The sequence below is a fragment of the Linderina pennispora genome, assembly GCF_002104995.1.
Source record: "Linderina pennispora strain ATCC 12442 chromosome Unknown DL89scaffold_26, whole genome shotgun sequence".
NCBI classification, from domain to species: domain Eukaryota; kingdom Fungi; phylum Kickxellomycota; class Kickxellomycetes; order Kickxellales; family Kickxellaceae; genus Linderina; species Linderina pennispora.
Window position 1 is genome coordinate 67,407 of NW_024468274.1, and position 23,597 is coordinate 91,003.

At 52.7% G+C, this 23,597-nt stretch overlaps 2 protein-coding genes across 2 annotated transcripts; one reads left to right on the top strand and one right to left on the bottom strand.

Annotated features, from left to right (window-relative positions):
* Window positions 1-228: 228 nt before the first annotated feature.
* DL89DRAFT_260971 (uncharacterized protein) lies at window positions 229-1,432 on the top strand (the record flags this gene model as incomplete). Its single annotated transcript, XM_040885829.1, has 3 exons — window positions 229-743; window positions 794-877; window positions 1,060-1,432. The coding sequence occupies 3 exons, from the start codon at window positions 229-231 to the stop codon at window positions 1,430-1,432; spliced, it is 972 nt and encodes a 323-aa protein (XP_040739711.1).
* Window positions 1,433-23,345: 21,913 nt separating this feature from the next.
* Window positions 23,346-23,597, bottom strand: DL89DRAFT_99951 (uncharacterized protein; the record flags this gene model as incomplete). Its single annotated transcript, XM_040892324.1, has 1 exon — window positions 23,346-23,597. A coding segment is annotated over one exon (191 nt), but the record flags the coding sequence as incomplete, so codon positions are not given.

Below are 23,597 nucleotides of genomic sequence, written 5' to 3' on the forward strand. Positions count from 1 at the left end.
GCCCTGTCTATATCCCAACCACTTTCTTCCTGGGAAGGAAGACGCAGCCAAACCAAAAGGGAACCCAGCTTGCCCTCCTTCACCGGTTATTATTATTATTATTTATATCGGATATAGTAGCAACTGCTCTCTTTATAGACTACCCACGGTATTTCTACTCCACTCTGGCCGCACACCCCAACCAGCCAACTATACATCCTATACACACATCGTGGAGCGGACTTTGAGATGCAAGACTCGCTGCTGAACGCATACATCTACGATTTTCTTCGCAAAAAACGGTTGCTGAAGACCGCGCTGGCATTGGCCGAGGAGTGCGGCAACCTGCCACTTGCTCAGGTCGTGCCCAGTGATCCGCGCGTGCCTGACGACACACCGGCCGGTGCGGGTGCAGCAAAGGCGAAGGGCAAGGCCGACGGAGACGCAAGGGATGGCGCCAGTAGTAAATTCACTCCGCCGGCACATGACTCAGCGAGTCCGGCCAAGGGCGATGGAGCGAATCCCGCAGACCGGCCAAAGGGCAAGCCTGTGCCGGCCGTCAACGTGCCGCTAGACATGGCCAACACATTCCTGGGGAATTGGTTTGAGCTCTTTCATTGCATGGCACAGGCCTACTCCGATCGCCAGCCGGCGGCCAATGTGCCCGATCTCATGCGTACGTACGTGCAGCACCAGCAGATGCGGAAGGGGCAAAAGCCTGCTGCCACACAGCTGAATCCGAATGGCAAGCGCAGCGGCTCACGGTAAGTTGTTTTTCTACCTTTGCATGCCGAATGCTGATGCGGCCAGGCAGGGAGAGGGGGTATCCTGAAGACCCCCTTGTTTGCAGAAGGGCACCCGTCTTGACTGGGGCTCGCTTCTCCCCAACTGTGTACAGGTGGGGGGTGTTCAGAATCCTCAGGGGCCGCGTTACTTTCAGTGCCCGCTTTCAAACACGCACCACAGCATCTCCTGTTTTCTCTCTTCCGTGTCAATCCCCGTTGTCATTTAATGTTGGCTAACAGAAACCCATCCCTTTTCTGTTTACGGGGGCAATCCCATGCCTTTTTCTGCGTATAGTGACGACGCGGATACAGCTGGAGTTGGTTCAGAGCAGGTGGACGCTGCCACGAAGCGGATACGGTCAAACAACGGCGAGAGCTCGCCGCAGAGTGCCGCGCTGGTGGCAAAGTACACACCGTTTCCTGATGGGTCTGATCACCAGCACCAGCAGCACCAGGAGCAGCAGCAGCAGGCAGCGACAAACGGCGTGCCGACGATTCCCCACGGCCCTGGCGTCAACATGCTCCCGCTAGGCGGGCACATGCTGTCCAACGACTATACGCAGTATCTGTCACGCAGCCTGAAGGTTGTCAGCGAGGGCACGCAGGCTGCCGGCACAGCGCACCAGGCACATAGAAACGAGCAAGGTAATGTTGGGTCAACCACGTAATGCATGTCAGAAAGTGTTGGGGGATGTCCAGGCGCTCTTCCCATATAGTGCATATATGAGTGGTCGCCAAGCTATTGTACCTTTTCTGGTCGTTTGCCAAAGTGCTCATATTAATTTCTGTGAGGTAGACCTGTGCCCTATTGTTCCATGTCTTGAGTAGCACTTTATTGTGCTTGTTTTATGCATGCCATTATCCGGGTCATAAACTTTTTGCTTATTAGTGTGCCATTGCCTATTTGTTTGTTTCGGCACCCTCTATTGTCTGCATCTCACTCACACGCAAAACCACAACAACATACTGCACTCTCGAGTCCCACTATACACAGTGGATAATTGATGGTTGAGGAATATCCTTGGCTAATACGAACTGTACATTCGCTTGTTACCCTTTCCATAGATGTCCGAGTCAAGGTCGAGCCCAATTCATCGCCTGCAGCCCAGTTGAAGTCTAACAACAGCGTGTCAGGACAGAGTGAAGCATCTACACGGTCGCCGCCTGGTCCGAAGCAGCAGCAGCAGCAGCAGCAGCAATCACAGCCGCAGGCGCAATCACAGCCACAGGCGCAACCGCCCACAGCGCCCCGGGCGAGTGCTACACCGTTGAACGCAAAGATGACAGAGACGCAGGCGCAGCCACCGCCGATTAAGCACGCTCATACATTTGCATCCCCGCACGTAGCGAATGCCAATATCCCACGGCTTGTGCCAAATCAGCGCACGGTCAGCCAATCCATGGGTGGCAGTCCAAATGTATCGGGGGTCGCCACAGCACAGGCAGCTCAGCGGCTGATATCGCCACCGCCGTCTATTACTTCGCCAATGATTCCCAATGCAGCTGCACACAATGATCTGCGCCGCGCATCGGTTGCCTCCATGACGTTTGGCATGCCGCCCCAGCCACACCAGCAGCAGGTGCATCCCGGCCAGCTTCAGCGTGTTGGATCGGTCGGTCCGCCTAGCCAGCTCATGCACCAGGCGATCCCCGGCAACTTTTCGGGTGCTATGCCCCAGCCAGGGATGGGTGCTCCGGGACAGGGCGAATTCAGCTTCAATAGCTCGTCAACGGTTCTGGCAGCAGCAGCGGCGGCAGCGGGATACCCGATGGCTTCGATAGCGGGTGCCCCGAATGCTGCTATGCTTGCATATTTCCAAAACCAGCAGCAGCATCATCAACAGCAGCAGCAGCAGCAGCAGCAACACCAACAGCAACAACAGCAACAACAACAGCAGCAACACCAACAACAGCAGCAGCAGCAGCAGCAACAGCAGGCAGCGAACGCGGCTGTAACTTCACACCCAGAGATTAGCACAGTAGGCGCCCCGAGCTCGTTGCAGATGGACCAAGCATCTCGGCCACAGGGACAACCAGGCGTGCCCACAAACCTGCCGCCTGGGATGCAGGTGCCTAATGCTAATCCGTTTGCGATGCTGAGCCCACAGATGGCCGTTCAAGCCGAAAATCAGGGGTATCCGCATGGTGTTCCGTCTCAGACGCTTCCAGCCAACCAGCCGCAAGTGCAGCCACAGATACAGCCACAGACGCAGCAGCAACAGCAACAGCAGCAGTTTCAGTTCCAGCTCCAGCATCAGGTGCCTGGGCCGCATGGCGCCATCCCACCGGGTCATATGGCGATGCAGCGCGGCGGCATGCTTGTAGGCAATCTCGGACCCGGCGGGATCCGGCGCCCTGGTACTGGCGAGCCCGACAATAGCGCACCCAACCAGGGACTGATGATCATCTCGTCGGCACCAACTGCTTCAATCCCGACCTCGGCGCCTACACCTGCCACGGCTCCAAAGAAGGCGGCTGCGAAACCCAAGTCACGCAAGTCCACGAAGAAGGGGGCAAAGGGCGTAGCAAACAAGTCGCAGGCCACGTCGAGCCCCGCTATGGTTATGCCGGTAGGTGCGGGTCCCATGTCTGCACTAAACCCACCGCCAGCACCAGTGAACCGCAACAACCCGGCTGCCGGAATCGAGCGCGTTGCTTCCCCATACACTATTAAAAGTGGGGTTGTCAGTAGCAACAGCGGGAGCAGCGGTAAGGCTAGTGCCAGTCCAGCCTTGGCCATGAAGGCGCAGCAGCAGCAGCAAGTGGCCAATGCCATTGCCACCAGTGCCGGTGGAACGAATCCAATGATGGGCGTGGCCAAGCCTAATATCAATACGCCGTCGCCATCGTTTGCAAATAGCAGCATTGCAGGCCGCAATCTGGCCATGGCCAGTGAGGGGGGTGATGCAGGTGAGAGCACGCTCTCGTCGATACTGTCGCAGCGGGGCAATCAGGCAGCCCAGCAGCTCCCGATTCAGATGATGGCTGGCACCACGCCTGGATCGACAGGCGACTTGCAGACAACGGAGCCGAGCGATTTTGGCGCCCTCCAGCTCAGCGACTGGCTTACCGACGGGAACGGGGACTCGCTCAGTGACATCTTCAACTTTGGTACGTCACTTGGCGACCAGCATGCGAGCAGTGCGCAGGCGATGGGCGGGTTCAGCCTGGGCGACGCCAACTTTGCTCATCTTATTGGCAGTGGCGGGATCTCGGGGGCGATGCCGATGCCGCTGAACATGGGGACGACGTCGGCACCGGCGGATGGTAGCTCGGTGGCTCCTGCTGCCACACAAAACAATGTGTAGATTATGCTCGAGGAGGACTTGCAAGCTGCGTGGTTCGCCTTGGTTGTATAAAAGGAACAAACGCCTTAGGGCTACCAGTGGTTGCAGAGGAGGGGCCGCGCTTAGCATCTGGATATGGAGTCGGGCTATTCTAGATACCAGGCTGCTTCCATGCACTTGCTCTGCCCCTTCCTCTCCCCAAAAATCTAACCTTTCACTCTATTTCATCTATTTCTTTTTATTTCCGCTACCCCCTTCACCACCACAGTCCTAATAATAACACCTATGTATTACTCCTTCCTTTTCCCTCGCGTTGCTGCAGAACCGAGCTGACGTCTACATGCCCAGCCGAGGCAGAGGACCAGCGAGCCGTCGCCCAGACCCTGACACGCGTCCTGCGGGCGCTTTGTCACAGGATGGAAATACTGATGAGAGCCTTTAATGCTTCATGAGAGATGGCGGCACATGGTTGCCCCAAGCTATTCCCATCATCTGTTTCCACTGCCCCAAAACATAATCATGTTCTATATATAGCATCCACATACAAGGCGATGTTTGCAGCGGCGTGACATGTATGACGATTAGAAAATGCAATCATTGCGATTAGTTCGGGGAATTTTAGATGATAATGTATGAAGGGGACATTTGTCTCTTGCGTAATGGAGTTGGCCTTGTCCTGCGCTCCATTTGCGATTTCGAATTGGTTGAGCAACTAGACGCCATGCATACGAGAAATGGCCATTTTTCGCATGTATATGCTGCATGCCTGATTGAAAGACACTGCAGGTGGATTGCATATACACACGCGCTGGAAGTGGATGCGAATTGGCAGTTATTTATCCTCTTTAAACCTGAACGCATTTTTGCATCGTATTTATATATCGATTTTTCTCCTTTCTATTTCACATACCTTTACAGCATCGCCTGCAAAAAATTTGTCGCATGGTTTACACAATATTTCAGGATGCCCTATTCGCATGGGCATTCCTAGCTGCAGCCCAAGCCCGCGCACCACTTGTATCGCTGACGGTTAGTGTACAGAGCAACGTAACAAGCGACACCCAGCGCAACGCCTATCAAGCAACATTCGATCGTAGCGACTACGCCTATCCACTACCACAAACGGGTCTCAGCACATTTGGCTTCGCAGGCGAGCTCTACGTGCCGGAATCTGCTGACTGTGCTGACGACGCAATATTGCGCACGGTGCGGAAATACACCAAGCCAGATCACCCAAACGGCATTGCATTCCTGCCGTACAAGAGCTGCCGCAGCGAGTGGGAATGGGTGCTGCACCAGGAAACCGAATCGGGGCGGGCAGCTGGCGCACTCCTGTACTCTATGAAAGATGATGCAGCGCAGGCAGCCGAGCGTGCAGTAGTCGACTTGACCTACTTGCACACGCCTGTGTGGGTGGTGAATAATGTGGCAGGAGCGTACCTCATCCGGGTACTGGAGCACGTATACGGAAACGCAAGTAAAGTGGATTTACCTCAGCCGCCAAACAACATCAAGTATGAGTATTTGCAAGACGACGTGAAGATGGCAGTGCGCATAGCGACTGAAGGCAGCCAGCTGACACACCCGCGCGTCTTCATCACTATCGGGCGGTCTGCAGCGGATGTGGCATCGGCCGACAGAAATTTCTTTCTGAAAGCTATGGTTGGTGTGGGTATCACTGGGATTGTGTGCTTTGTCATCGCCATGCTGGTACGCTATTTTGACTGTCTGAAACTCAGCCGGCGTAGGGTGCGAGCGGGGCGTCGGTCGACCGAATTTCCTCCACGCGCTACGACCGTGTGGGCTCGCAATAGCGGACAGGCGTTCCGAGCACGCTCCAGACGTGCACGACACGCCGACGCCCATGGCCATCGACGGAATTCAACCCGACGCGTTCTGCAGCAAAGCGAGCTGGATCTAATGCCACTGCGCATTGTAACTCACCGCGATCTCCAGCCTCCTGATACCCTGGGCCTGCCAGGTAATATGAAGAAGCCACAGATGGCGATTCTGCGGAGCAACGCGTCCTGCCCACACTTGCCCCAGATGCCTGGCAGTTCCTTGGAGCTAACCCGTGTGTATTCGGCGCAACTAGGCGAGCTTCCTAGCAAGGATCCGGTACTAACGTCGTGGGATGATGACGATGACGACTTGAATGAGTGTGCGATTTGTCTAGACGAGATACGTGAAGGGGATGTGGTGAGGGAGCTGCCCTGTCCGCATACTTTCCACAGCAGGTGCATTGATCGGTGGCTGCTGTTCCAGTCGTCGGTGTGTCCGTTATGTAAGCGCGATACGCTAATTGAGCCGCCAGCTGTCGAGCATGTGGCGTAGTCCATTTGATTTAGCAATAATGTCTTACACTACAAGGGAATGGACATGGGGGAAATGGAGCTGGATATGGAATGTCCAAGGTGAATGCTCCCCGGCCGAGCCGACTCGGCGGACCAGTATTCCTTGTTTGTCGCTCGAAAAATTCTCAGCTTTTAAAGGCTTCGGGCTGCGTATTCGTTTTCTTCTACACATACATTCCGTTTTTTGCTTCCGTGCCGCATTCCCGACATTAGCTGTTTTCATTCTTGTCCTCCAGCTTTGGTGTCCTTTCGCCCTGGTTATACTGACGCGTGCACGCGCATTCTGCAAAGCACTTTTATTGTAAACACCTTGAATTCCCTTTGCTTTTTCCGCGAATGCTTCCGACAAAACGGCAGTTCAGGTCAGTCACGTATACACGCGAGAGCGAAATACACCAGCTCTCGTACAGTATTCCAGAGGGCCTGCCACACGAAGAGCTGTTTACACCCGAAGGCATTCCGATCGTACAGCCGGTAGCCAAGCGTCCGCGACTCGTGTTTGAGTTTGCTGGCGGCCTTACGCATCAGGATCCGTCGGGGGACTTCGACACCAGGTAAGGGGATTCTGGCACTACATCCTTGTCTAATGGCCAAGACAGTAGGTATTGACGGGATGGGCTCCTTTTTTAGACGACTCAGTCGTTCGTAATGTCACGGTGGACAACGACCACCTCAAGCATTTGCTAGAAACGCAGTGCGCCGAGAATATCATTGAGCAGATCGCAGCCCAGGTACCAAACACGCCGGTCATCGAGCAGCCAGAGAGTGCAGAGGATATCCTCGTGGCAAACCTCAGATGCTGAAGAACCAGTAGATCACACTGCGGGTGAGTTGTCGCTAGAAGGGTGCGAGGAGACTGGACAATCCGGAAGTTGAGCTGCTGGAGATCAATGCCACTATTGGCGAAGAGTCGGACCTGGATGCAGCCTGCAGCAGCCAGTAGGGCTTAATGAGAGGTATAGCCGTTCTGGATGTCGTGGCACTGAGCTATCAGAAGCCAATGGGCCTGGATTTGAGTATTTTGGTTTACAAGAGACTGAGCAACCGCAAAAGCAACGGCAGCAAGAGACAGAACAAGATCGAACGCACGACACACCTATATACAATGGATCTGGGCATGAGTATATCTACACCTGATACTGGTGGAGATACACAGGAAGCAGACGACAGCCGCTGCTCAGAGGCACCAGAGCAAGGTCGATAGCGAAGAAGAGGGGAGGAGGGAGGAGGGAGGCAGCAGAAGAGGGGGAGGATGACAGAGATGAGAATGAAGACGGGGATGACAACATCTCTGAAGAGATCGAGGAGACTGAAGGGCCTGATACCAGGTCTTTCTGATCAGTACAAGCTCTTGGGCAAAATTGGCGAAGGCACATTCAGCACCGTCTACAAGGCAATCGACCTGCAGCACGACCGCTACGACAACCACAGCTGGGAGATGATCTACGATGACGCTGCCACAGATGACGAAGCCTCGAGCCGGTTCCGGCGACCCGGGCGGCGGCGGCGATCGCACATGGTAGCCATCAAGAAGATCTATGTGACGAAGCTCCCCTGCACGCATCGCCAACGAGATCGCCATCCTCAACGACCTGCGCGGCAGCCGGTTCGTTGCACCACTAGTAACCGCTATGCGCAAGGATGACCAGGTCATCGTCGTGTTGCCGTACTTCCCCAATGACGATTTCCGCAGCTTTTACATGACCCTGTCTATCGATGAGATCCGCTGGTACATGGCGTCGTTGCTCGAGGCCCTCAAGTTTTCACATCGCCAAGGCATCATGCATCGCGACATCAAACCATCGAATTTCCTCTACGACATTGGCAGGCGTCATGGCGTGCTAGTAGATTTTGGCCTGGCTGAGCGCGAAAATGACCAGGAGGCAACGAAGCATCGGTCACGGCATGCGCTGCAGATGGACTCGACGACGGCAGCACGCATATTCCGCAGCTTTGATATGCGCGGACGGCCTGGAATTCCACGCAAGGATACACGCCCCGGTCTGCGCGCCAATCGAGCAGGCACGCGTGGGTTTCGGGCTCCCGAAGTTTTGCTCAAAAGTCGCAAAGCAGTCGGTGGCTATTGATATCTGGTCGGCGGGCGTCATTCTGCTGTGCTTTTTGACGCGCCGATTTCCATTCTTCCAGTCTACCGACGACACAGAGGCATTGCTGGAGATCGCTGTATTGTATGGACGGCTGGAGATGGAGCGTGCAGCGGTGGCCCTGGGCAGGACGTTCTTGACGAACATCCCGACCGTCAAGGATCGCGGGATTCGATTTGAAAGCCTGATCAAGGCGTACAACCTTGATGGATTCCTTGTTATGCCGCCAGAGGCCTACGATCTGCTACGCAAATTGCTAGCACTAACGCCCGATAAGCGTATCACGGCGGCCGAGGCCCTCGAGCACCCGTTTATCACGAACCGCCCCTTTGACTAGAGCCATTCCTTTCTTTGTATGCTACGTCACTCACCCAGTATCAACATATTAGATCAACATATCATTATGTGTGAAGGCATCAATGTGCCTGCGAATCGCACTCCCCTTTTCTTTTCTGAAACCCCCACCCTTGTATGAATATGTCACGACAGCTCCTCAATTCGACAACTGCTCTGAATTCTCTTTTCATTCGCGGCTATGCCACTGTGTGCAGCCCCCAGCAGCGGGCTACGCAGCCGGCCGCCCCTCCAAAGCCTGTACTTACGCAAACACTTCTGGCTGATATCAGCAGCAGAGCAGCAGCACTAGCAGCCAGTGATAGCTGGTCAACAGACAACGAACGTCAGGTGGTTACGGTGCTAGAAACATGCCAGCAGCTACTTGGAAATGCCCACACTTCTGCCGAGACCCAGCAGCTGTGCCAGGTCGCCGACCAGCTGGGCCAAAAGATCATCATGGGCAAGAGCAAGAGCAGTCTATCGCTGCTGCCGTTTACGCGATACCTCGAGTTCTACGCGCAGCTGGGTCGACCAGATATCACACAGCTGGCCTTTAGCCGGATCCGGCGGCAATGGCGGCAGCCGTCGATTTCAGTATACTCAGCGCAGCAGCGCGCATTGCTCAGGTTCGCAGCAGACCGTGCCAGCGGTCTGCAGCTCCTGGCGTGCACAATATCGCACAAAGCTCCAGCACTAGCTGCGCAGTCTGTCGAGAGTCGGCTGATAGAGACCTCTGTGAGGCAGATCATGTGAGGACGCGTTGGCATGGGAACGCCGGACTCGTCGACTCGTCAAGGTATTTGAGTATGGATCGTACTCGGCCCTGGCAATGCTGATTGCCAAGTGGGCATGGATTGGAAACAGCGTAGTACTCGCAGGCATGGGAGTCGTACCCAAAGCAGTGGCCTCAGCAGCTGTGCTGGGAGTTTCAGCCGCAATAGTCCGTATGGCTGTCAAGCACTCGGTGATGGGATCGCTAACTGTGCCGGCGCTGGCCGAGACTACTGTACCGCATACGGCCAATACAGTACAGGCACAGGATGGCGAATCGGAGGCGCGGCGGATTCTGAGTCGCGCATTCCCTGCATCGCCGTCAGACGAAGCCATGATGGAGATCGGCGAGATTCTGAAGACTGCAAAGGCAACGAGGTCGCAGGCTATGTCGTGGAAGCTGCGCCTGGCCTTAATGTGGAGTCGGTTTGCAAGACGGTTCGCTATCGTTGAACCGGTGCTGATGAGCGATCGGGCGCTTACGCAGAGGCTTTGTGTGCTGTGGGCACGCAATATCACGCAAATGGTACCTTCGGACGTTAAGACTGGCGATTTAGCCACTGAGGCGGTGTGCTCGGAGGCGCTTTTGGAATGGATCGCATTTGTCGAGCGAGAGAATGGCGAATCGCCGCTGGTACTAGGCCATGACGGGGTCGTCGATAGTGCACGGTTCGCTGCTAGACATACTGACGCCAAGACGATTAAGCGATTCCTGGAGTTTTCATTTTCTGGCGCACTGTCCTTAATGCGTGGCCTGGATTCTGGTAGTTCGACACATTTGGACGAGCAGTCGATGAACCAGGCAGGGAGTGTGGCTACAGTGGCAGACAGTCGTGTAGCAATGAACGCCGCCGACAACCCTGCTCACCGAACTGCCGCTACGATCCTTGTATCAATAACTATCGTCAACCAACTTCTCAATCAGGCACGCGAGTCCCGTGGACCAACAGACCCAGCATTGTGCGGAAAGTTATTTGTTGCGCTCAACACCGTACTAGCATCAGAAAGCTGCCCAATTCCGGTCTCGCTCTATTATGCCGCGTTTCGCGCAGCTGCTGTGCTCAATGATACAGTGCTGTCTGACAGATTGGCGCAACGGTTTAGAGACAGTTTTGTAAAGGGCGATCCATATATTGCCAAGGCCGTACGAAGCGACCGTGATTCTACTGCTATGGGCTGGCGGCTCGGCAGTGCGGCTCCGACAAGTGTTCCGCCTATAGTGCGCTGTGTTTCGCCTTACCTATCTATGCTCGCACAACAGGACGTGACCAGCAACACTAGGCAAGATGCAGTATGCGAACTCGTTAAGAGCTGGAACAAAATTGGCCTGCTTGACCACGCAGCAGCAACAATGGCCTTGGTTACCGCTGTAAAAGGGGTAGATACGACCCAAGCACATCCTATGCTTGTGCCAACTGTCCAGCGGTGGATGGATCTCGGGCAGACGATCTTTTCCGGTGTTCCACGAGGTACATCCACAACCGACAAGGTCCGCGAAGCAGAGTGTGCCCGTGCACTCTATTACCTCGCTACCCGCGTAATGGAGCTTGGAGCCACAATTGGACATTTGGAGCTTGGCTTCCAGGCCCACAGCATCGTGTCGGAGTCGATCAAGCAGCGCTCGTATTTAGAGACATTTGCGCCGTCTGACTACAATGAGCAGTCGATTCGCGTGTTTTCGAGTATGGCTGAGCAGCACGCGCCGAGCGAGCAGTCACAGGTTTGTGTGCATATGGCTATATCAGTACTGGATCAGATGCGCACACTTGGACAGACCCCGCAGTGGCAAACATTTGATGCGCTGTGTGTGGCTGCAGCAAAATCATATGTGGACATTGAGAACCAGGTGTCGGTTTGGACCAAGCTTATCAAGGATCGGGCGCAGGCGAAGAAGCTCAGCAGCTTTGCAAAATCTTTGTAACCATATGCCAATGGATATCATGGCAATAGTTCTGCTAGTTGAGCCGGGCTAGCCATAAACAACCCAAGAGTATCAACACTATTTCAACCTTTATATCATCTCAATCGCCCACGAAACATTATACCATGCAGTTTACATACATGACGATGGTTGCACAAGTGGGGGCGGTTTAAGAATGCTGGGCGGGAGAGACTTGATGCTACCTGAAACGCGCGTACTGGTGGCAGACGGATCCTAGCGCAGCCACGGGACGGGCCTATAAATACGGCTGGCTAGACTGACCTCCATAGGATACACGCTCAATCGTCATCTCCACTCCTGGTCAATATATTTTCGTGTATTCCCACTATCAGCGTACAGATAATGCACCAGAGGCATCTAGTATTCGAAAACACAAAGTCATACCTATTGCGCAGACTGCTAAATTGCAGTTTTCGATAGCATGTTGCGTTGCTTAGCCAGATAACGCAAAAGGCGAAATACTACAGCCGTCGCTCCAGTGCCCTGCCGTGGAACTTACAGGTTGCTCTTCTACATGACCTCAAGAACACCTTTGTGTTTTTGTCTGGGCCAATCGGTATCCCCGGCTCCCTTGAACTCTCATGGCTTGTAGAACTCCCCAACCCTCCCTCACCAGTTCCCTCCTGTTAGTCCCCGATACTGTTGTGACATCTCCCTTGTCTATGTGTTGAGCGCAGTGCTCCTCTCAGTGGTCTAACGACGACTCATAAATCTTCACACACATATCTGCTAGTACTCTTGACTGTTGGTCCTTCCTCTTTTAGACAAGTGTCTTTCTCGTGGCCATTGCCCAGGCGTTAATTGACGCAGTTTCTCTCCTGCGTCCACGTCCATTGTCGCTGCTGTGTTAGTTGGCTTTATCCAATCCTTTGCTGAGCTTCCATGCTCGCCGCTAATAGAGTATCTGGCTGCCATATCATTTTCAGCATCGGTTCACCTGCGCCCTTCGTTCCACACTGGTCAGCTGCATCCATTTTTGCCAGTCACTTGTCAGCATATAATCTTCAGTTTCTTGTTTTCTGTGAGGCACAGGGTACGCTATAACTCGGTGCTTCACTCTACATTGTGCTATGCTATACTGCTTGTTGCCTCTGTTGTGTCTCGGGTACGATAAACTTAGATAGACAGCCTCCTGCAATTGTCTGGAATATGCTCACTCTCCAAGCACCTTTCCACGATGCATATTGAATGTATGAAATATGCTATATGAAAGAAGGAAGGGGGAATTGCTAGGTGAAAGGGGCGGGTGCCCGTCTAAGTAATGGCGCCAGCCGCCTGGGATAGTATGGCTGGCAATTGTGGCCTAAAGGTCTTGATCCATGGGTTCCTGAAATCATGTGGATTTGGAACCACAGTGTATTTTTTTGTGTAGCGTGGATCCTGAATAAACTGTTAAGTGATGGTATCTCAACCCGGAAATGCGCGAGCAGTGTGAGCATCTCAACAACAGAAAGTGACAGGGTCAGGGAACATATATTGATGAGGAAAGCTAAAGAGAAAAAGAAACGGAGATGCGAGCGCAAAAGTTTTATACCACCACTCTGGTGGCATAATCAAAAAAAAAAAACAACAACAGGATGGAAAACTATGTAGTTCACGGCAATAGAATCTTGAGATTCTAGCACATTAAAGAAAGCTGGAAAGAACTATGGATGTCTTAATAGCTGAGGATATTAGTGGCCATGACACCAGTGGAGGAATTTGCAAGCGAGTACCTGTAGACAGCACGGCTTCTTCAGTAAGAAAGATATTGGTATAGCTCATATCGCGTCGATGAAGAATTAAGTTGAGCCACCATATGCAACGTCGATTTGATTGTGCAAGCTTGGTCATCGGCTGTTCTAGCCTGTGGTAATCACCAGTACATCATTCAGCTGACGTTGGTGCCATAAAATGCAGTTGGCCTAATAGACAGAGTAATACGCACTGTTTTCAGGCTGCTTACGCATATCCCCGCTCCATCACCCTTTTCCTGAATGCTCAGCCTGGTGCCAGCATGTTTCCCTTTGGCAGCCTGCCCAGGAGTAACAGGCACACAGTAGCACTATTATATCAATATTTCTTCGCTGGTAGTGTCCACTTGACTCTATCTGAATAATCATTTGCCACTGCAGCATATTTGGGACAAGGAGTCATGTGTTATAAGAATAATGTATTTTGGATACATTAGTTATCCTATTAGAAGGTACCTTCATATGCTTATACGCGACTACGCTCATACTGATCGTTCCACTTGACAAACACGCCGAGGTCCTTTGCAGCTTCGAATACAAACGATGGATCACGCAGGTACTTGCGAGCTGCCGAAGCTACATCCGCCTTGCCCTGCTCCAGAATCTCGTTTGCCTGCCTACCGTTATCGATGGAGCCAATAGCACCAACAAGAATGCCAGGTACAGCTGCCTTCACAGCAGCCGCATACGGAACCTGGTATCCAGGTGCGTATGCAACCTTTTGGCGCGGGTCATTACCAGCGGATGAGCAGTCAATGAAGTCGACGCCCTCGTTGTGCAGGATCTTGGCCAGCTCAACTGTGTCTTCGGTATCCCAGCCGCCCTCGACACAGTCACTGGCTGAAACACGGACAAGCAGTGGCCTCTCAGCGGGCCACACTTGGCGAACCTTGCGTGCGGTCTCAACAAAGAACCGAATGCGATTCTCGAACGAACCACCATACTTATCGGTGCGCTGGTTTGACAGCGGTGAGTAGAACTGATGAATCAAGTAGCCATGGGCACCGTGAAGCTCGATAAAGTCGAAGCCAGCCTTCTCTGCGCGCACCGCAGCATCAACAAACGCCTGCTGGACATCTGCGATCTGCTCAATGGTCATCTCCTTTGGTGCCCAGTGCTTATCGTCATAGGCAATGGCTGATGGGCCATAGACATCCTCAGACCAGCCGCCCTCAGAGTCTTCGGCCATGAGAGTAGGCCGCTTGCCATACTGACTGAGGGGAATGGTGCTGCTCTTGCGGCCGGCGTGACCAATCTGGATTCCGATCGTGGTGTCAAACTTGTGGGCGTAGTCCACAATATGCCTGAGCCCTGCAATCTGCTCATCCTTCCACAGGCCGAGACAATTGGGCGTGATGCGGCCCTCAGGTACGACTCCAGTGGCCTCGATAACGATACCCCCGGAGCCACGAACTGCAAACTGGCCATAGTGCATAAAGTGGAAGTCGTTGACAAAACCGTCCTCTGCAGAATACATGCACATGGGGCTGACCCACAGTCGGTTCTTGAAAGTGATGTTGCGGATTTTGAGCGGCTGGAACAGTTTTGGCAGAGGGTCGAGAATCGATTCAGATGCCGCTAGACCATGCCTGACTTGTGTCGCGGAAGCGGTAATCGGAGTTGCCGGGGACGGGCTCTGGGTCAGCTCAAAGGTGGGAGTGTTGAAGGAAGGCATTTCTCTATACTACTGAAAATATATGTTGGGTGGAGGCAGTGGTAGACAGATAATTCTCTGGGTGTTGTTGTTGGCAAGTTAGGATGTCAGTGCCTGAGCCCTTTGTATTTTATATGCGCACAGCCGCAGTACCCATTAGTCATCGGACATAGTAACAATGTATTAACTCTACCTTATGCTGGCACCGCAGCTATATTATGCTGACACCAGTGACTATCTCCACTGCCCCTCTTTAGTTCTAGAAGGTATAATCAGGCAGAACAATTAGTCAGCCATGTCGGAAATGCATTTAGTCCAGCCACGTGCAGCGCTGACAAATTTGAGCTCCATCAGGATCAGCAATCTACGGCTTGCATCTAATCAGGTGATTGGAGGCTTTGCTTGTTGGAAATTAGCCCAGACTTCCGAGGATGGCCGGAATGGCCTTACAGTCCACATCCCAAGTTCCCGTATCCAGCTCGCTGGTACCAGATGAATTTTCGCGCCTTGCAGCTGTATCCAAAGCAGGCCTGATCTCTACCCGGGACGAAGTGAATTATTCTAGTTTTAATATCTACTAAGGATTAGGAGGGATTAAAACCAACCCAATCATCACCATTGGGTGTAGAGCCTGCCATATGGAGTAGAGCTTGTAATAGCACGGGTTTTGTGCTAACCAATGGCGCTGCAGCCTAGACCATCGGCAGATTAGTAATCGTTGGTAATGCAAAAAAGTACATGTAACCACAGCACCAGCAGTTGCCTGTATTGAGTGCTCCACCCCGTCTCTGTAGTCGGTCTTCTGTTCGGCAAATGCGAGGCGATCAAAAGCCGCCATTTGTAAATCGCACAGTATGCTGGTGAATATAAAAGTAGCCTGTAGGTCAGGTATCTTCTTGCCCATCAACAAAAAGTATTCGCAGCAGTCTCAAATCAATCGATCTTCAAACATGCACTCAACCTCGAACAGTACTAACGTCGCAATTGTCACTGGCGCCTCGCGTGGAATTGGCAAGGCCATTGTGCTCCATTTGTTGTCAAAGGATGTATCCGTCGTTGGACTTGCACGTAGTGCCAGCACCCTCAGCGCCCTCTCGGAGGAGGTTTCCAAGCTCCAGACCTCTGCCAAGTTTATTCCTATCGCCGGTGATGTCACTGATCAGGCAGTTCAGCAACAAACGGTCGATCTTGCCGCGCAGAACGGCACACTTGTTGCCCTTGTCAACAACGCTGGTGTTGAAGGACAATACGCGGCAATTGCAAGCGGTACCGTTGAAGACTTGACGCTCCAGTTTGCGGTCAATGTCATTGCACCAACGAGTCTGATCAAAAAGGCTTTGCCGCAGCTGCGCCAGTCAAAGGGCAGGATCATTAATCTCTCGTCGGCTCTTCATAAAACGGCTCTCAAGAACAAGTCTGGCTACGGCGCATCCAAGGCAGCCCTCAACTATATCACCGAGACCCTGGCACTAGAGGAACCCGATATCACTGCTGTTGCGATTCACCCGGGCCTTGTTGAAACGGACATGACGAGGGGTTTCGTAGACAGGATGGCAGTGGGTGGAGCAGAAGAAACTGCAATGGTTGATAATATGCGATCTGCCATGATTCAAACTGCGCTTCCAGGCCATATCATAGGAAACCTTGCGCTCTATGCAGACCATGAGCTGAGTGGATCTTATGTGGAGTACGACGAGCCCAGGCTGTCCAAGTACGCCGAATAGTTGGCAAGGTGTAATTTTATTTTCTTCATACTTTTCCAACACTCATGGTTTTGAACTAACAATATGCCCATCTTTTGAGTATATGCGCAGCATCTAGCTGTGATTTCTGCACGTATGTGTTTCTATTGCTAATGAATCTACAGCACCGCATTTATGCCATTTTGGATGCAGGGCGAGTGGGAATGGCAGTTCCAGTGTTTCGATTGGCATCATCACTCACTTCGACGTCGGCGATGGCGCCGTGGTCCACATCCTCATTTGAATGGTCCATCGTGTCATGAAAGTACACTGTATGCCGAGATTGGTTGGTGCCGGATCCTTTGCCATTCTTGTCTGTCCCTGCCGATGTTGGCGAATTCGACTGGCCGGTAGAGCCCGATATGCCATTATGAGGCTCGATGCGAAGGTTTCGTAACCCCTCAGTTACGTGCTTCCATCCAGGGATGATCGGTGCTAGTACATATACAGCGTCAGAACTTAGCAATGGCATGTAGGAGCCGGGCTACATAAGACGCAAGCGAATGCCTGACCACGTTGCGATACTATGCGATAAATGCCCAAAGGTATGGCGCCGTGACGCTTCATCAGTGTCAACACAAGCGTGTCATAGCGCTTACCAATGAAGCGGTCAGGGATGTACAGCAAGTTCAGGCGACCAGGCTTGAATGTGCGCAGTGGTCCTGCGTCGGCATGGCTGAACGTCATTTGTCGCAGCACATCCAGAATATGTGAGCTAAAGTAACACTGGCACAGCGCAGTGTCGATAAGCGCTGGCATGAAAATGTGGCCGCCCATGAACGTACGTTTGAGAAATGGCTCTCCTAACAGCTGAGTATGGTCGAGATACCTAATGCTTTCGATATCCAGTAACTCGGTGGTCACAAAGAATTGACCACCACAGACAGACTGGATGTCCATGTTGGCCAGTATCGCTGCTGAATCATTGCTCGAGTCACCAATATCTTTATCAGTTCGCCCGCCACAACCCCCCAGCACGATTGCCTTCTGAGCCTGCTCGATATGGGTGCGCCGCAAGTCGGCCTGTGACAGCGGTGTGCCACGCACTATATAGACGTTGGCCAAGTCATCCAGCACCAGTTCTACCATACGATCTATTTTGGCAGACGACAGAATGACAATTGGTAGCTCGTCATCTTCGAAAGCCTGCTTCAGCGACTGCACCAGCAGCTCGATATTTCGCGGGAACATGTTGCTGGCATCACATATGACAATGTGCCCCTGGATCTCCGATGGTACAGGATCTGACCGTCTCACGACGCGCTCCGCACGGGACCCGACTAGGCCTTTGTATGGGGTGAATTCTGGATAGCTCTTTTCCCGCGGATGGGGATCTGCCACAGTGCGACTGGGCGAAAAGTACTCGCTGTCACCATCGCTAATGTAGTTGGTGCCTCGTGGCCGCTTAACACTGCCATTCGAACGCACGATCACACGCCGCGGACTCCCGACCTGCACTGGCGTGGTGGGCTCCTCGAAATCCATCAGCTTTCTTGCTGGGGACATTGGCGATGCTGGAGTCAAGAATCCAAAGAACGGCATTCGCGATCGTGTCGATGAAATAGAGATTGGCGAAAGTGGTACGGGATCCGGCACGTCTGGCGGCAATGTCCTTTGCTGTGCCTTGCTACTCCTGATGGTGACACGTTCGGCAAACACCATGGCATCAACAACAGACTGCACGTCAGTTGAGATCGCAAACAGTATATCATACTTGCGCAGTATGTAGTTTCGTGGTGCAAGCAAGACCTGGTAGTGCCCCATGTCGTTGTCAATCGATGGATGGTGTGGAGTATGGACCTGTGGCGAGCGAGTAGGTGAGAATGCGCCAACTCCGAATACCAACAGCCCATGACAGCGGTAAAAGTAGCGTGCTACCTTGAAAAAACGACTTCCCCAGCAGCGACCCAGGAGCCTTAGCCTGGTAGATCTCGAGCCCAAATCCGTGGATGTAGTTCTTGACCCACCCCTCATCGGATGATTCTGCAATTGCCTCTGCTAGCACGCCAGAAAAGTCCCATTCGGGCTCGTTGCCCATCGACTTGGAGAGCATGAATACCAGGGTTGCAAATCCCGGCGTTGCACTGTTCTGTGCCATTATGCCCATACGCATCTCGTCGACAGAGACAACACGCGTTGTCTGCAGGTACATCATGTGCGCAATACTGCCAGGCAGTATTGTCTGCGCATACACGCTAAACTTGGGCTGCGCATGGGCTAGCATCTCATCGACGGGCTTGTAGACCACTCGACTTCTGAATGCGCTGAGCGCCAATGCGATCAGAACCAGCTCGGCATCCTCCTCGACACCGGTGCCGTGGCAATGTTTTTCAGCCAGGATATACACGCAGGTAGCCAAGTCAATGCGTGCACGCTGCAGTGCCTTGAGGCCGGTGGCTCTGCCTTTGACATAGAAAACGCGGTTTGCAAATGCCGGATCGCACAGCAGCGCTTTCATTTCCATGTCCGGCTCGTCAGGATGCAGAATAACGATTGTTGTGCGGAAGATGTTAGGACCATGGTCAGCATTGAAAAACTCGTGCAGAAACAGCTGCACCGAGTCCACGCCAATATGTCCACACACCAGCGCGTGTCGTGTAGCCTTGGGCAGAGATACGGTCTTTGCATATGCTGACGTCTTTATCGTCAAGTCGATCAGCTTTGAGATCCGGGCGGTACTGTGAAGGCGACCAGTGCGACGATCACAATCGAAATTATTTCAGAGAACGTGCTCTGCGGGATGTTCGTGCTTGGGCTTGTGGCACTCACTAATGGAAGCTTGTTTTATACTCTTGTATGAAGAGGATGGTAGGTTTTTGATATGCATGTAAAGGGGAGAAAGGGAGAGAGGTGAAATGGAGAGTATGGGCAACATGAATAGTAGTACGCCAACTCAAGACAGTGGATGCAGGTTTGAATCTCAGCAGTGCTGTACTTACTTGATACAAAGTATATCGCGTCTAGATATGTGAATCCGGTAAAGTCGATGTTGTTTGTTGGCTGTACCAGTAGATGCCAGAATGCACTAGGCTTGCAAACCCCATGATGACCACGGCAATATCAGATGCAAGTGACGACGCCTCCTGCTTGATCAGTGTCAGGCGGAATCTACCTTCTGACGCTGCCGCGGACGCCAAAATCCGATTTACCGCGTATAGCATCCTCAGAAACCGGGCTGGGTAGAAAATGGCCAGCACACCCGCACTCAGGTAGCTGCTGCGGATTTTTGCATTGTGCTCGCCAAGCACGTAAGCAACCATCGGTGCTATGACTGCCATGAAAAGAAACGCCATGCTCTAGAGGTCGCGGGTTTGCATTGATGATTACGAACCGTGTAATATACTGGCTCAAAAGTGCCACAGCCAATACAAATTCTATCTGCCGGTTTGCTGTGGGGATTGGAAGCGGCTCGTGGGTCTTTGGATCAACCACTGTCGTGTTCTAAGGAATGCTTGTTTGCATCTAGAGTTAGTTTGTTGTTACAATGCTAATTCGCACAACCACCCTCTGCAAAGGTTGAACTTACAATAATATAGATCACACATAGGCCCAAGTTCAGCACAAAGTCCACTACCTCCCAGATACGACCCCATATAGTGGTGTCGAGGGTAAATAGCACGCGCTGTCGCCATCCATTTACGACATTGTCAAGCGCAACAAACGTCGCCTGCTCTGGCATTCTAAAAATGTGGGGTATGCTGGTGTGAAAAAAAAAAAAAAGGAAAAAAATATGAAGCTGGGAGTACACTGGAGAAAAACTTGGAACGGAGTAAAGCGCAGCAGCTGCACAAGTGCTTGGTGGAAAGTTGTGCTCTTTTATTGTCATGGGAGGAGTATGTTGACGATCCAGTATGACACATCAGGTGTCGTGCGAGTCGGGCAGCATATATGTGGCTTTGAAGCAGTTTTCATCTGTTGAGTCGGGAAGGAGCATGACAGCAAACACATGTAGTGACCTCCGATCATGCGACCTGTGACATTGTAAAATTGCAAATATCATCTCCCCGTTTATTGTCGGCATGACCACGCTAGGTCTACGGCACTTGCCGAAATTTGGGGAGGGTACGTGATGCTATGGAGTGACCTGCTATTTACGCAATTAATAGGCATTAAATACACGGCGCTCAGCGCCTTGGCCTATTAGAGTCGCTTGGCATTTGCATTTCGTCAAATGAATAATCAGGCTATGTTGCTACTATGTCATACAAGCACTACCTGATGCAGCACGCAACCCAAGGTCTAATACTCAGAGACACATAGGGGTACTATTGATGGTTGATCCATCTTGTTGGTTGATGCCTAGGATCGGCGGCCAGTCATTCCAAAGTATAGATGAAGTAACCTGTGTATATTCTGTCCTTTGCTGCAGGCAAGGGTCGGTTAGCAAACATCACTACTGCGAGCCAAAAACTGGAGCTCTGTAGTGTGGGGGGATATGGCCAACAAGGGAAACATTCTCCAATCGCCCTCCACCGACCGCTTCCCCGCACTCCCTTAGCTATTGCAATCAATCGGATGTCTCACATCCTTCCTCGCATTCCTTCCTCCTTCCCTGCGATACGCACAGCTACCTACTGTTTGCTCAAATATTCTCTGTCGTATTTGTGCCTCTCTTGTAAACATATCAACTAGATTTTCCATGGACATACAAATGTACAGTGCAGGATGCACTACTGACCGAAACCACACCTGGGAAAACTCGCGCAAGAGTGGAGGTGTAATGTGCCTAGAGACTACAGTCAGCGAGATCCGCAGCTCCTCTGGGTGGATCCAGCGGCTAGTCCGCGAGCGTAGGCGCAGTGAGATGCAACAAAGTGCTTCCCAGTCCCTTTCGTTTGCCACTGCTAAAGATAGCTTAAGGGATAGTGCGTCAAATCTGAGCTCGACGCCGTCGCTAGTAGGCAGCCAGCCATCAACCCCAGCCGGGAGACAGAGAATATGCTACTGATTCTACCTTCAACTGCAGTCCGACATACCTGCCCGGGAGGTAACAGAAGCCGATCCGTTCAAGTCTCTATCGGGCTTAGAGATAGAGAAGCCACCTGGACAGCAATCACTCGAATGGCAGATGCCAGCTACGCAGCATCCATCCGGCGAGCCACAAAGTCTGGTATTGCGACTGGCAAAGCTCTTTCTGTTGGCAATTGCGCAGGCAGGCCTCGCCCTGTTCCTCATGGCTATGTGCCGAATCGTTAGCAAGGCGGGGAATGCGGGGCTCGCCTACCATCAGATCCTGCAGACTACCGTACTGGCCAGCTCGACCCAGGCCGTCATTATTCTGCAGCACTCACGGTGGCCAGCGCCACCAGACTCGAAGCGCACAGCACGCACCGCCCACATAATCCTACAAGGAGTAGCTGGCACTGCGTGTCTAGCAGCCCTTTGTCCGACGGCGCCAATGCGGGCTGGGGACAGAGGGTGCTGATCAGTTTTGGAAGGCACCGCATGTACGAGCAAACATAGTCCATGGCTATGTTTATCCTGCAGGCTGTGTTTGGCATCTCCATGGTGTTTCAACAAGGCTGTTTGGTGGCAGCGCAAGGCAAAGCATTCATACAAGTATCATAGAATCTGCGGCTACGCCACGTTGACCGCGATGTGGACGACAGGCGCGCTTGGTGTTCACGCTGTGCTGCAGCAGGAAGGTGCGCAGGCGCTGAACAGCCGGTATGAGTGGCATGCTGTTCCGCGAGGAACGTGGGTGGCGGCTGGTGCCATGCTTGCCCTGGGAGTTGTTTTTGGTATTGACGTACGAAAGATCGGGCTGCATCGGTCCACACAAGTCAAGAAGGGCACGTTTGCGCGCGCCTGGCCATAAGGATACGCAGGACTAGGGGAAGGAGGTTGGTGGGTCAAGCCTGCGCTTCTGGTGTCCAGGGCATTCGTTGCCTGTCGCTAGCTAGCCTCTTTTACTTCTCTGTTTTATCAGTCAGCATAAACACCCAGCATTATACTATGGCCACCCCGCAGCACAAATACTCGCTCTGGCTCAGCCCGCCCAAACATTCTCCCGCACATGCCAGCACCAGTCGCTAATCGCCCAATTCTCCACTGCACCAGGCTCACCCGTTTTCTCGCCACACCTGACCTATTCTCGCCTGTGCGCACAGACAGCGATGCTGCGGCAATTGAGCAAGTGCAGCTTTATGTGGCAAAGCTACGAGAAAGGCAACTGAGCCAGATTCCGATTGAGATCCGTAGGGTCGCCAGCGGAAGCAAGTTCTACCAGTGCATCATGCTTGAGGTCGGCGTGTGCGTGCATGAGGACGCTGTGCGGTCAGCGAATACAATTGCGCGTGAGCACTGGGATGCTACTGACCAGCCTAACTACTACCCTCATGTCAGCTTGGTGTACAGGGAGTGCACAGCCGAGCAGCGTGAGCAACTGAAGGAGGCTGTTGAGATGGCTGTGCTGCCGACATCGGATCGCTGGCATATGTGGCTGACGAGGTGCGTATCATCGAGACCGTCGGACCGTGCAACGAATGGCGCGATATTGGCAGCATTTCACTTGCTACAGGCCAGCATTCGTAGCCTGATCATCCAGCTGCACTTTTTTCGATGCAGATTTTTGGTGCCAAATATTATTTCATAGCAGTATATAAAACAAGCATGCGGCTACTGGGTCTTTGGTCCTCTACATAGCATACAGCGCAAGCAATCCAGTTAGTGTCAACAGTTGCACGGTACATAGAACTATATTCCAGTACGACGATACTTACTCGCCTCCAGGAACAAGCATGCAGATGTTGTTGCCGTTGAGCAGGATCTGATCGAGATGGTTGACCTCCTTCACGTCGCCAACCTGTTCGTATTCTGTGACGTTCTCCAGCACCATGTTAACGTAGTCGTCAAACCCATTAGTGTGCCGACGAATTCCTTCTCGACTTTCATCATGACCCAGATCCG